General features: G+C 47.6%; 1 protein-coding gene across 1 annotated transcript; it reads right to left on the reverse strand.

The window, feature by feature from the left end:
- Positions 1-2,170: 2,170 nt before the first annotated feature.
- On the reverse strand, positions 2,171-3,127 carry LOC127396249 (olfactory receptor 14J1-like). The gene has a single exon (XM_051643871.1). The coding sequence runs from the start codon at positions 3,125-3,127 to the stop codon at positions 2,171-2,173; it is 957 nt and encodes a 318-aa protein (XP_051499831.1).
- Positions 3,128-12,665: the final 9,538 nt, after the last annotated feature.

Genomic DNA, 12,665 nt, shown 5'->3' on the forward strand with positions numbered 1-12,665 from the left:
ACTAATACATATGCATTATTATTTCGAGAAAAGGGTCAGCTTATGTTAATTATTTCCACAATTCTGTTTTATACTATTCTCATTGTTTTACAACAAAGCCGGTCTACCCTAAAAAATAACTTTAAGATGTTTGCCCAATGTCTGCTACATAATACAAAAATCTCATGCAATGCAAGCAGAAGATACACAATACAAGAGCAATATGCAATGCAAGCAGAAGATACAAATTTTGTTGCACTATACAAAAGCAGGCAGCACAAGCAAAGATACTATACACAAAGGATTATTCTTCATTCTTTGACTCTAACATTGTTCCATAAAAGATTATTCTTCACCCTGTGATTTTCCATTTTAACACGAATCAGGCGAACACATCTCACAGTGAAGGAGGGGATTCTGCCCCTCTGCTGTGCTCTGGCGAGACCCCACCTGGGGTACTGAGAGCAGCTCTGGAGCCCTCAGCACAGGGAAGACATGGAGCTGCTGGAGACGGTCCAGAGAAGGCCACAAGGATGATCAAAGGGCTGGAGCAGCTCTGCTATGAAGACAGGCTGAGGGAGTTGGGGGTGTTGAGCCTGGAGAAGAGAAGGCTCTGGGGGGATCTTAGAGCACCTTCCAGTGCCTGAAGGGGCTCCAGGAAAGCTGGGGAGGGGCTTTTCATGAGAGAGGACAGTGGTAGGACAAGGGGCAATGGTTTTAATTTGAGAGAGGGGAGATTTAGTGAGATATTAGAAAGAAATTCTTCACTCTAAGGGTGGTGAGGAGCTAGAATGGGTTGTCCAGGGAGGCTGTTGATGCCCCATCCCTGGAGGTTTTTAAGGCCAGGTTGGATGAGGATTTGTGCAACCTGGTCTAGTGGTAGGGTGCCCAGTTCATGGCATGGGGGCTGGAACTTGCTGATCCTTAAGGTCCCTTCCAGCCTTAATGATTCTATGATTCTTTGGAGACAGTAAAAACCCCCTGTGCAACCTGCTCTAGGTGAACCTCCTCTGGCAGGGGGGTTGGACTAGATGATCTCTAGATGATCTTCCAACTCTGACAGTTCTGTGATTTTGTGATCTCTGTGCCCTCCCACACAAAGACCCCATCTCTGCTCACACTTTCCTCCCTGGCCCTTGCTTTGCTTCCTTTGTACCTTCATTTGGTGTTTCTGAGCTTATCACCATGGGCATTCCTACCTTGGCCACATATTGAATAAAACTAGTGCCTTCACCTGAGATATGTAGTGTTCTGCAATTCCTCATGCTCTGATCTTGCCAGAGGCCCCCCATGTCAGGGTGAGCCACCTGTACACACACATTAACAGGGGTCCAAACACAGCTTCACTCCTGGGGGACTTAAAAAACTCTGGGATTCGGTCAGAAGAAACCTCACAGAGTTTTACCCAGAGAAGCAGTCAGTCCTTTGCCAGGGGCAGAATCATCCCCAGAATGAGGGCTGGCTGAGAGCTGAGCAACTCAGCAGTGACCCTGAGAAGAAGGGCCTGGGCATTCAAGGAGTGTCCCAGGAGCCAGTGGTGTGTGCTCAGAGTTATAAGGCCAGTTGCAAATAGGGCAGCAGAGTGACTGCATCATTGGGAAGGGAAGAGCCATGGGTGTCACCTCCCTGGATTGTGTGAGGCCCTTGACGTGGTCCCTCAAAACATCCTTCTCTCTAACCTGGAGAGAGAAGGGTTTGATGTGTGGACTGCTCAGGGGATGAGGAATGGGTGAGATGGTCAGATCCAGAGGGCAGTGGTGAATGGCTCAGTGTCCAGATGGAGATGGTGACAAGTGTCCCTCAGGGGTCCGTCCTGGGACCAGTCCTGGTTAATATCTGTATCAATGACCTAGAGAGCTGAGTGGTGCAAGTGACATGGCTGGGGGACAGGATGCCATGCAGAGCAGCTAATTTGGGTTACTGGACAGCCAAGGACTCAGAGCAAGTGTTAGAAACTTTTATAATGGATCAAAGGAAACAAAGCAGGTCCGTGTCTCAGTTGTAGCGACACAAGTGCAAACATCTCTGCAGGAACAAAACCATGGATGACAATAACAACAGCAGTAATGAGAAATATAATAATACTAATAATAAATAAAACAACAAACCTCCACAGAGTAGAATACCCAAAAAATCTAAAAACAAAACAAAAAATAAACAAACAAAAAGGGTGCAATGACATAAAGTGGAATCACTTCTGGAAAGAGGCTTTAAATCTCTCACACTTGAACAATGAAGAAATCACTTTCCTGAGGGCATCCTTGAGCTCCTGATTCCTCATGCTGTAGATGAGGGGGTTCACTGCTGGAGGCACCACTGAGTACAGAACTGCCACCACCAGGTCCAGGGATGGGGAGGAAATGGAGAGGGGCTTCAGATGGGCAAATGCACCAGTGCTGATGAAGAGGGAGACCACGGCCAGGTGAGGGAGGCAGGTGGAAAAGGCTTTGTGCCTTCCCTGCTGAGAGGGGATCCTCAGCACAGCCCTGAAGATCTGCACATAGGACACCACCATGAAGACAAAACAGCCAAAGAATAAAAAGAGACTAAACACAAGAATCCCAACTTCCCTGAGATAGGAGTGTGAGCAGGAGAGCTTGAGGATCTGGGGGATTTCACAGAAGAACTGTCCCAGGGCATTGCCCTGGCAGAGGGGCAGTGAAAATGTACTGGCTGTGTGCAGCAGAGAATAAAGAAACCCAGAGGCCCAGGCAGCTGCTGCCATGTGGACACAAGCTCTGCTGCCCAGGAGGGTCCCGTAGTGCAGGGGTCTGCAGATGGCCACGTAGCGGTCATAGCACATGATGGTGAGAAGAAAAAACTCTGCTGAGAGGAAGAAAAAAAAGAACAAGAGCTGTGCAGCACATGCTGAGTAGGAGATGACCCTGGTGTCCCAGAGGGAATTGGCCATGGCTTTGGGGAGGGTGGTGGAGATGCAGCCCAGGTCGAGGAGGGAGAGGTTGAGCAGGAAGAAGTACATGGGGGTGTGGAGGTGGTGGTCCCAGGCGATGGTGGTGATGATGAGGCCGTTGCCCAGGAGGGCAGCCAGGTAGATGCCCAGGAAGAGCCAGAAGTGCAGGAGCTGCAGCTCCCGCCTGTCTGCGAATGCCAGGAGGAGGAACTGGCTGATGGAGCTGCTGTTGGACATCCCAGCCCTTTGCTCAGGAGGTGCTGCCAGAGGAGGAAAGCACACTCACAAGTCAGGACAGGCCTGAGCAAATCTCTTCCCATTCCCTCTCCTAAACCCCCCTTACCCAAAACCACACATTGACTCTCTCCTTCTTTACAGAACATTCCTCCATCTCCCTGGCTGCAGCTCTGGTCTATGCTGGCCAAGTGTGCTGTGAGGAGCCCAGCTGCCAAAGGAGTTTTTCCTGCTCCACCGCAGGGGCAACATGGGAAAGAGGATCAGAAGCTGCTAAGCAGGTGAGTCAGGCTGAGATCCCAGTGCCTTGAAGCCAGGAGCTCTGCTGTGGAGCAGAGACCAAGGGCTTGCTGCGGGGAAGGGACCTGACTGCAGCTGCTCCTGCTGGAAGCTGTCCCCACCTCTCCTCCCTGGCCCTGCTCACAGCCCCATCCCACCCAGCCTGTGCTCAGCTCTGCCCTGCAGAGCCCTCCTGGCAGCAGGACCCTGCCCAGGGGCAGCTCTGTGCTGGCCACTCCTGAAGAGGAGACCAGATCAGCCCTGGGGAGAGCACAGAGCTGAGGGCAGTGCTTCCTGCAGGCAGAGGAAAGGCTGAAGGCACTTTCTCAGGGGCCTTGACAAACCTGCTCCTCTCTCCCTGCAAAGCTGCAGGAGTCTGGGTCTCCTGTCCAAGCCAGCAGCTCCAGGACTGGTTCCTCCCCCCCGCACAGAGGGGCATGGAAAGAGACACTCACCATGCCCAGGGCTGTGAAGATGTCTCCTTCAGCAGCTCTCAGCCCTCCTGCCCCTCCTGCCTGCCTTTATCCTCTCTCCCTGCCTGGCTCCTCTCCCCTGCTGCCTGCAGGCAGTGCCCTCAGCCCCTGCTGGGGCTCCTCTCCACAAGGCAGGCTCAGCTGCACACTCCAAACTTTCTGCAGCATTAATGGGTCCCAGGGAGGACCATTACCAGGAAAGGCTGCACAGGGGCTGCTTAGAGCAGGAACCTGGAAGCACTCATGGCAGGCAGGGAAAGGCCATGGCAAGGTGGCTCTGATGAGCAGTGAAGCTGAAGAAACCTCTCCAGAAGCCAGAGTCAGGTGCAAACTCCAGAGTTTCTGGCAGTGTGAAGGGGTCCCACTGAGGGACATCCCTGACAAAGCTGCCTGGGCTCTGGTGAGAGCAGGAACCTGGAGGCCCTGCTGACAGGCAGGCAAAGGCAAGGACAAGATGGCTCTGAGCTGGAGTCAGCCTGGCTGGGGGAGATGATTCCAAGGTCCAAGCCCTGACCCAGAGGCCCTGAGAGAAGAGATCCTGCCCCTCACACGTTGCTCAGGGCTCTGCCCGGGCACTGGGATGTGGGGATGTGCAGTGCCTGGAGCAGGACTAGGAGACACTCTTTCTCAGGCTCACAGGCTGTGATGAGGAGCCCATGGAGTCCTGCTGCTCTCATGAGAAGGTGTCTCCTCATGGGCAGCAGCTGCAGAGAGAAGCTCCACAGCCCAGGAGATCAAGACCTGGGCTGGGGGCTCTCAGCCATGGCTGTGCCCCCAGCTGTCCCCACCACAGGCTGTCCTACAGTGTCTGACTCCTGCAGCTCTTTCCCTGCAGGCTGTGGACATCCTCCTGCTTCCCAAACTGGCCACCCATGGTGATGTCATGGCCATGCATCCCATTTAAGGCTCTACTGCCCATTGTGATATCATGACCATACATTCCATACAAGGCCATATGAAGAACTGAGGCCTGAACCAAAGAGGACCTCTAGAGGAATCTCACAACCCAGCACTATATATCTATGTATATTTTGATGACAATCTCTAAATACCTGGTGCAACACTTACTGTGTAGCTGTAACCAGCAGACAGATCTCTAATTATTTAGAGGCACGCTGCAAGGCCATGAAACCAGACATCTGGCCTTGGGGAGACAGATGTGGTTCAAGCCAAAATAGGGAGAGATACCACCCACCCACCCCCTTTTGGCCCAGCCAGTCACTGGACTGGTTTTGAAATGACTCCCAGTGTCTGACTCAAGTCTTCCTGGAAGGACCATCTCCTTCATTCCTTCTATTCAGCAGCCCTTGTACCCGTCTCAGGAGAACAGCAGTGGGTTTATTGTCTCAGGTTCTCATGTCGTCTTTATAAGATCACACTAGAGAGACCACAGATGGCATCCAAGTGGGTCACTAGGAACTGTAACCCCTTGTTATCATAGATCACCTCTGGCACAGCCAGTTCTCTCAGACACGTGATGTCTCTCTCAAGAGTGGCTGTTCTGCTTCGGCGCCAGTCGATGTCACCCTTGTGGGGGTATCTCTGCCTCACAGCTGAAAGAAGTTGGCTCCACAGGCTGGTAGTTCCTGCCTTACTCCCAAGTGCTCTATCAATGGCAGCATCTCTGGCCAGGGATCCCAAGTGCCTGCCTTCTCTTTCGTCCATGTCCTAGATTTCAGCCCCACTATCAAAGCAGCAGAGCAACCAAGGCAGAAGGGGCTCACCTTCATGGAGGGTCAAGTCCTTTCTCATGAGGTGCAGTTCCTTTAGAGAGAAAGCTTGGACAAGGTCATCGTTGTCATCTGCTTGAGAAGGGCCTGCTCCTCCATCTGCTTGAGAAGAATCTTCTCCATCACTCTCTTGCTGGTCCTGTGGAAGCTGTGGAGATTTCAGACAGGGAGAAGCTCTGGGACCAGTTGTCTTTGCCTTTCCTTTGATGACAGGATGAACCTTTACTCACTGGATGGAGGGCAAGTGGCCTTGGTCTTTGCAGCAGCAGCAGTGGTGGCAGCAGCCTTGATTCTGGGGTAGTGGCAGTGAGGGGAACAACATCTTGCTCTGCCATCCACAGAACATTCTAAACATTCAGCAGAAGCATCCCTACTGAAACCTGCCATTCAGAGCCAGAGCTGGGAGATTCAGCCCAAGACAAAACGCAGAGGTAAAGCTGACCCTGCCATTACCAACATGGACCTTTCTGTTCACATCAAAGCCCTTACTACACACTGCCACCCTACAGAGCAGTATCAAACCCCCTGTGAGCACTCAATATCTTCTCACAGGAGAGATGATGGCTTTGGCTATAGTCTTATATATAAAAAACAATCATATAAATGATCCAATCACATCTACATAAAAGAATCAGCAGAGCAGCTCCGCAGAGCAGGATGATCCCAGCTGCACACCACATGTACAACTGCATCTTGGGATAAATCTGAAGCAGAAACTTTGCAGGAAGTGTCTGTTCAGTTTTCAACCCATCAGTAGATTCAGCAGAAGTGCAGCCCATTGCTACCTGAGGGATTCCTGCCATCAGAGATTGAATCTTCAACATTCACCAATGACTTTAGAGCCGGGGCTAAAGATACAGCCCCACGTTGGGAGCCAATAAATTGTTGTCATGGTTTGACTCAGGATGGGCCATGAAACCAGACACAACAATGCCATCCATCCCCTCCCCCTCCCGCCCAGGTGTGGAAGGAGAGAGAGAAAGAGGAGAGAGACTTTCTGGATTGAAAACTAAACTGGACAGCTTGAATTAAACACTCATGACAAAAGAATCTATGTACAAATCTATACAAATATGTGTAGGAATTAGTGCCAAATCCCAACCTCCTGCCCCCACCCCCAGCAACTCCCCTGTCATCTCCTGAGCTGTGAGCACCTCTGAAATGTCCCAGAGCTGCTGGAGAGAAGGCAGAGCAGACAGGAGCTGAGGGGAGAGTGGTGAGGGGAAGGAACACGTAAGTCTAGGGCTAAATGGTGATGGATGGATGGAGTCCTCCCTGCATTCTGGACATGAGCAGAAGGGAAGGGAAGAAGAAGAAGGAAGGGAGAAGAGGCTTGAATTCCATGATCCCTGCCTGTAATGGGGCTGCCTCTCTGCAAGGGAGAATCTTATCAGAAATCTTCTAGAGAGACAGAGAGGAAAAGATAAATATCATCATAATGAAAAAGACAGTCAGACTGCTGAAAGCCTGGTGAGATGTGAACCACCTGAAACTCAAAGGAGCAGCCTGGGTGAGAGGTATCTCAGGGAGGTCTAGGAGAAAGAGAAAACTGGAGAGGAATGGAAATGGCCTTTGTCTAGACAGTCTGCACCTGGAAGGACAGCTTTAGAAATGGCCTTTGTCTCATGACCACCAGGCAAAATTTTGTGTTGAGGCTCTGGACTTGGTTTCCTCCGTGTCCCTTCTTGGGGTAGCCAGGAGGTGTTGCACAGTTTTCCTACAGTTGGTGTTGCTCATCCTCCCACCCACTCCAAAGAACAGTCCTGACCCACAAGTGAGGGGTAGGATCTGCCTTCCTATTGCCTGGGGCTCAGAGTTTGGCCTCACTGCTTCATAGAATAAATAAAGACACTAAGAATTCTTAGCTTCAGAGCCACCTGCACAGGGACTTTGCCTCCCTGCAATCACAGCCTCCAATTACCTGCTCTAACGAGTCCCTGGGGAGGCTTTGTCAGCAATAGCCCTCAGTGGGGCCAATCACTGCTTCAAGGCACTTTCAGTTTTGCTTCTGGCTTCTTGAAACCATTCATTCATTATTCATTCATTCATTCCTTCATTCCTTCATTCATCCATCTCTCAGCACCTGGGGTTTATGGACTCAGCACCAAATACACTGTGGGGCTCATTAAAATACAACAACCCTAACGAGCTGTGGCTTTTCCTGTCATGATCTTCAGGTCCTCAAGACTTGAACAGCTAATTGGAGTCTTTTAATCATGTAGTTAAGGAGGAATCTTTCATTATGTGCCTAATGAAAATGGCTTGGTTTTCCTTATTTGAAAGGCTCTCTTTTGTGGCTTCTCAGCTTAGAGGAGAGATAAAGGCAACTCAATACAAGATGAGAAATGAAAAACTAACAGTGAGATAAAGCCAAATAAATCATTTGTCAGACTTGTTCTAAAATTAATATTAAACAAATGCAAGTAAAACATTAAAATATTTTTTCTGCTTCACATCTGTTTCAGAGGTGTATTTTCCTTCATAACTGCCTTAAAAATATTTGAAACATTCTATTTTTTCAGTGATATCTGTATTGTAGATATTTTGTGATGTTATACTTCATTCTGCTCTATTTCATGATATTGTATTTTTATCTTAGATGTTGTATAATTGCATTTGCTTGGCATACATTTTAAAACTCTTTTGTTAATAAATGTCTTAAAGCAGTATTTTTAAAAAATAGTGTTAAAAAAGACACCCTGAACCAATATCACTTGGAAAATGCCTCTATCACCTCTTCTCTGAACTGAAAATCATCCAAAATACCCTTTGAAATAACCCCCCATTTTTGAGGTAGTCTGAAATCTTCCTCCTGAACTACATGATGAAAATGCTCCCAAGGAGCTGTAAGGGTCTTGAAGACCTGAAGAGACAGGGAGACAAAAGGCTCCTTAGGGCTCTCTGCATTTGAATGACTCCCAGGGTGTGTTTGGTGCTGAGTCCATGATCCTCAGGTGCTGAGGGAAGACTGAACAAAGTGCTCAGGAAGCCAGAAGCAAAACTGAAAGTGCCTTGAAGCAGTGATTGGCCCCACTGAGGGCTATTGCTGACAAAGCCTCCCCAGGGACTCCTTAGAGCAGGTAATTGGAGGCCACTGTAAAAGTAATTTAAAAAAAAGCAAAACACCAAAAAAAGCTTGTTAGTGCTTTGTAATACTTGCTTGTTAGGATGAGGATGATCTAGCTGGTTGGGGCTAATGACATGAACCTCAGATATTGAGAGAAACTGAACAAAAGGAAGGACCCTGAAGCACTAAGGGGTCCCCCTGAGCCTGACAAAGCCTCCCCAGGGCCTCGCTAGAGCAGATCATAGGAGGCCATGAGTGCAGGGAGGCAAAGGCCCTGGGCAGGTGCCTGTCCTGCTGAGAAACCCTTTGCTTTGTTGGAGGGAGCAGAAAGGCCAAGCCCTGAGCCCAGGCCCTGGGAAGGCAGATCCTGCCCCTCTCACAGGGCTCAGGGCTCTTCCTGGGGGCAGTGGGGAGTGAGTGGAGGCTGACAGTGGAATATCATGGCCTGAAAGAGGTGACACCACCGCTCAGTGCTGCTGTGCAGGTCATGCTAGACTTCAGTTTGAGCTGCAGTCAAAAGCAGCCAGCTGGTGTGCCACTGTGGACATTGCTCGTGCCTTTTTCTCTGTTCCTCTAGCACCAGAGTGCAGGCCACAGTTGGCTTCCACCTGCAGGGGAGTCCAGTACACCTGGAATCAACTGCCCCAGGGCTGGAAACACAGCTCAACCACTGGCCATGGACTGATCCAGGCTGCACTGGGGAAGGGTGGAGCTCCAGAACACCTGCAGTACCTCGATGACATCATTGTGTGGGGTGACATGCCAGAAGAAGTCTTTGAGAAAGGTCAAGAGATCATCCAGATTCTCCTGGATGCTGGTTTTGCTGTAAAAAGAAGCAAGGTCAAGGGACCTTCATGGGAGATCCAGTTCCTGGGAATCAGGTGGCAAGATGGACATCAGCAGATCCCAATGGATGTGCTGAACAAAATGACAGCTATGGCCCCACTATGTACTGAAAAGGACACTCAAACCTTGTCAGGGACTGTTGGTTTCTGGAGGATGCACATTCCATGTTACAGTGAAATGGTGAAACCTCTCTCTGAGCTGACCCAGAAGACGAGTGAAGATGTGTCCCGGACCACATCTGTTGTTTTGGGTTCAGCTGTCCTTGAGCAGCAAGTCTGGTTTAGTCCCTTAGCTGGGGATAGTCAGGAGAGGCCTTCGCTGGCTGAAAAGGCATTTTGTTTAGACTGATGTGGGGAAGAAAAGAACAATGACATCACCCATTATGACGTCATAAGTATTACGTCACCCATTATGACATCATCCATTATGACATCATCCATTATGATGAGATCCATTATGACATCACCCATTATGAGTCACCAAGTATGACCTCACCCATTATGACCTCACCCATTATGACCTCTCCCATTATGACATCATCCATTATGTCATCACCAACTATGACATCACCCATTATGACATCACCAGCTCTGACGTCACCCATTATGATGTCACCCATTATGAGTCACCAAGTATGACCTCACCCATTATGACATCATCCATTATGACGACATCCATTATGACATCACCTATTATGAAGTCACCTATTGTGACATCACCCATTATGACATCATCCATTATGATGTTACCTATTATGACATCACCCGTTATGACGTCACCCATTATGACGTCACCCATTATGACATCATCCATTATGACATCATCTGTTATGACATCTTCCATTATGACATCACCAATTAGTACATCATTCATTACGAGGTCACCAACTAGGACGTCACCCATCATTACATCTCCCATAGTGATGTCAGGCATTATGACGTCACCCATTAAGACGTCACCCATTATGATATCACCAACTATGACGTCACTGATTATGACATCATCTATTATGACGTCATCCATTATCATATCAACAAGCATAACATCACCCCTTATGACATCATCTATTATGACATCTTCCATTATGACATTATGCATTATGACATCATAAATTATGACGTCACCGATTATGACGTCATGAACAATGACGTCACCGATTATGACGTCATGAACTATGACGTCACCGGTTATGACGTCACCGAAGATGACGTCACCAATCATTACATCATCCATTATGACAGCTTCCATTATGACATCACACGTTATGACGTCATTCATTATGACGTCACCAACTGTGACGTCACCCATTATTACATCACCCATTGTGACGTCACTCATTATGACGTCACTCATTATGACATCATCCATTATGACTACATCCATTATGACATCACCAATTATGATGTCATCCATTATGACATCATCCATTTTGAAGTCACGTATTATGACGTCATCCATTATGACGACATTCATTATGATATCACCCATTATGACATAATCCATTATGACATCACCCATTATGACACCACCCATTATACCGTCAGCCATTCCATTATGACATCATCATACCTTATGACATCACCCATTATGATGTCACGCATTATGATGTCACCCATTATTATGTCAACAAGTATGACGTCACCCGTTATGACGTCACCCATCATGATGTCACTAAGTATGACATCGCCGAGTATGACATCATCCTTTATGAGGTCACCCATTATGACATCACCCATTGTGACTTCACCCATTATGATGTCACCCATTATGATACCTCCAATTATGGTGTAATCCATTATGATGTCTTCCATTATGACATCACCAACTATGACATCATCCATTATGACATCACCAACTGTGATGTCACCCATTATGACATCATTCATTATGATGTCACCCTGTATTACATCATCCGTTATGACATCACCCATTATGACGTCACCCATTATGATGTCATCCATTATGACATCACCCATTATGACTTCATCCGTTACGATGTCACCCATTATGATGTCACCAAGTATGACGCCACCCATTATGACATGATCCACTATGACGTCACCCATTATGACATCAACCATTATGACATCTCTCATTATGAAATCGCCCATTATGACGTCATCCATTTTGACGTCACCCATTATGACACCACCCACTATGACATCACCCATTATGACATCATCCATTATGACGTCACCCATTATGATGTCATCCATTATGACATCACCCATTATGACTTCATCCGTTACGATGTCACCCATTATGATGTCACCAAGTATGACGCCACCCATTATGACATGATCCACTATGACGTCACCCATTATGACATCAACCATTATGACATCTCTCATTATGAAATCGCCCATTATGACGTCATCCATTTTGACGTCACCCATTATGACACCACCCACTATGACATCACCCATTATGACATCATCCATTATGATGTCACCCATTATGATGTCATCCAGTATGACATCACCCATTATGACTTCATCCCTTATGATGTCACCCATTATGATGTCACCAAGTATGACGCCACCCATTATGACATGATCCACTATGACGTCACCCATTATGACATCAACCATTATGACGTCACTCATTATGAAATCGCCCATTATGACGTCATCCATTTTGACGTCACCCATTACGACATCATCCATTATGACGTCACCTATTATGACGTCACGAACTATGACATCACCTATTGTGACGTCATCCATTATGACGTCAGCCATTATGATAACTCCAATTATGATGTAATCCATTATGATGTCTTCCATTATGACATCACTAACTATGATGTCATCCATTATGACATTATCAAGTGTGATGTCACCCATTATTACATCATCCATTATGACGTCATCCATTATGACGTCACCCACTATGATACCTCCAATTATGATGTCATCCATTATGATGTCTTCCATTACGACATCAGCAACTATGACATCACCCATTATGACGTCACCCATTATGACGTCACCCATTATGCCATCACCAACTATGGTGGCATCCGCTATGACATCACCACTGTGACATCACCCTTTATTACGTCATCCATTATGACATTGATACATCATAGAATATTTGTTAGTAAATTCAATAGAAATATAGCCTCATAAAAGTTTACTAAAATA

The sequence above is a fragment of the Apus apus genome, unplaced genomic scaffold, assembly GCF_020740795.1.
Source record: "Apus apus isolate bApuApu2 unplaced genomic scaffold, bApuApu2.pri.cur manual_scaffold_39_ctg1, whole genome shotgun sequence".
Taxonomy (NCBI): Eukaryota; Metazoa; Chordata; class Aves; order Apodiformes; family Apodidae; genus Apus; species Apus apus.

Bases quoted from the DNA above. Each gene is read 5' to 3' on its own strand.
- LOC127396249 (XM_051643871.1), bottom strand. From the start codon at position 3,127: ATGTCCAACAGCAGCTCCATCAGCCAGTTCCTCCTCCTGGCATTCGCA.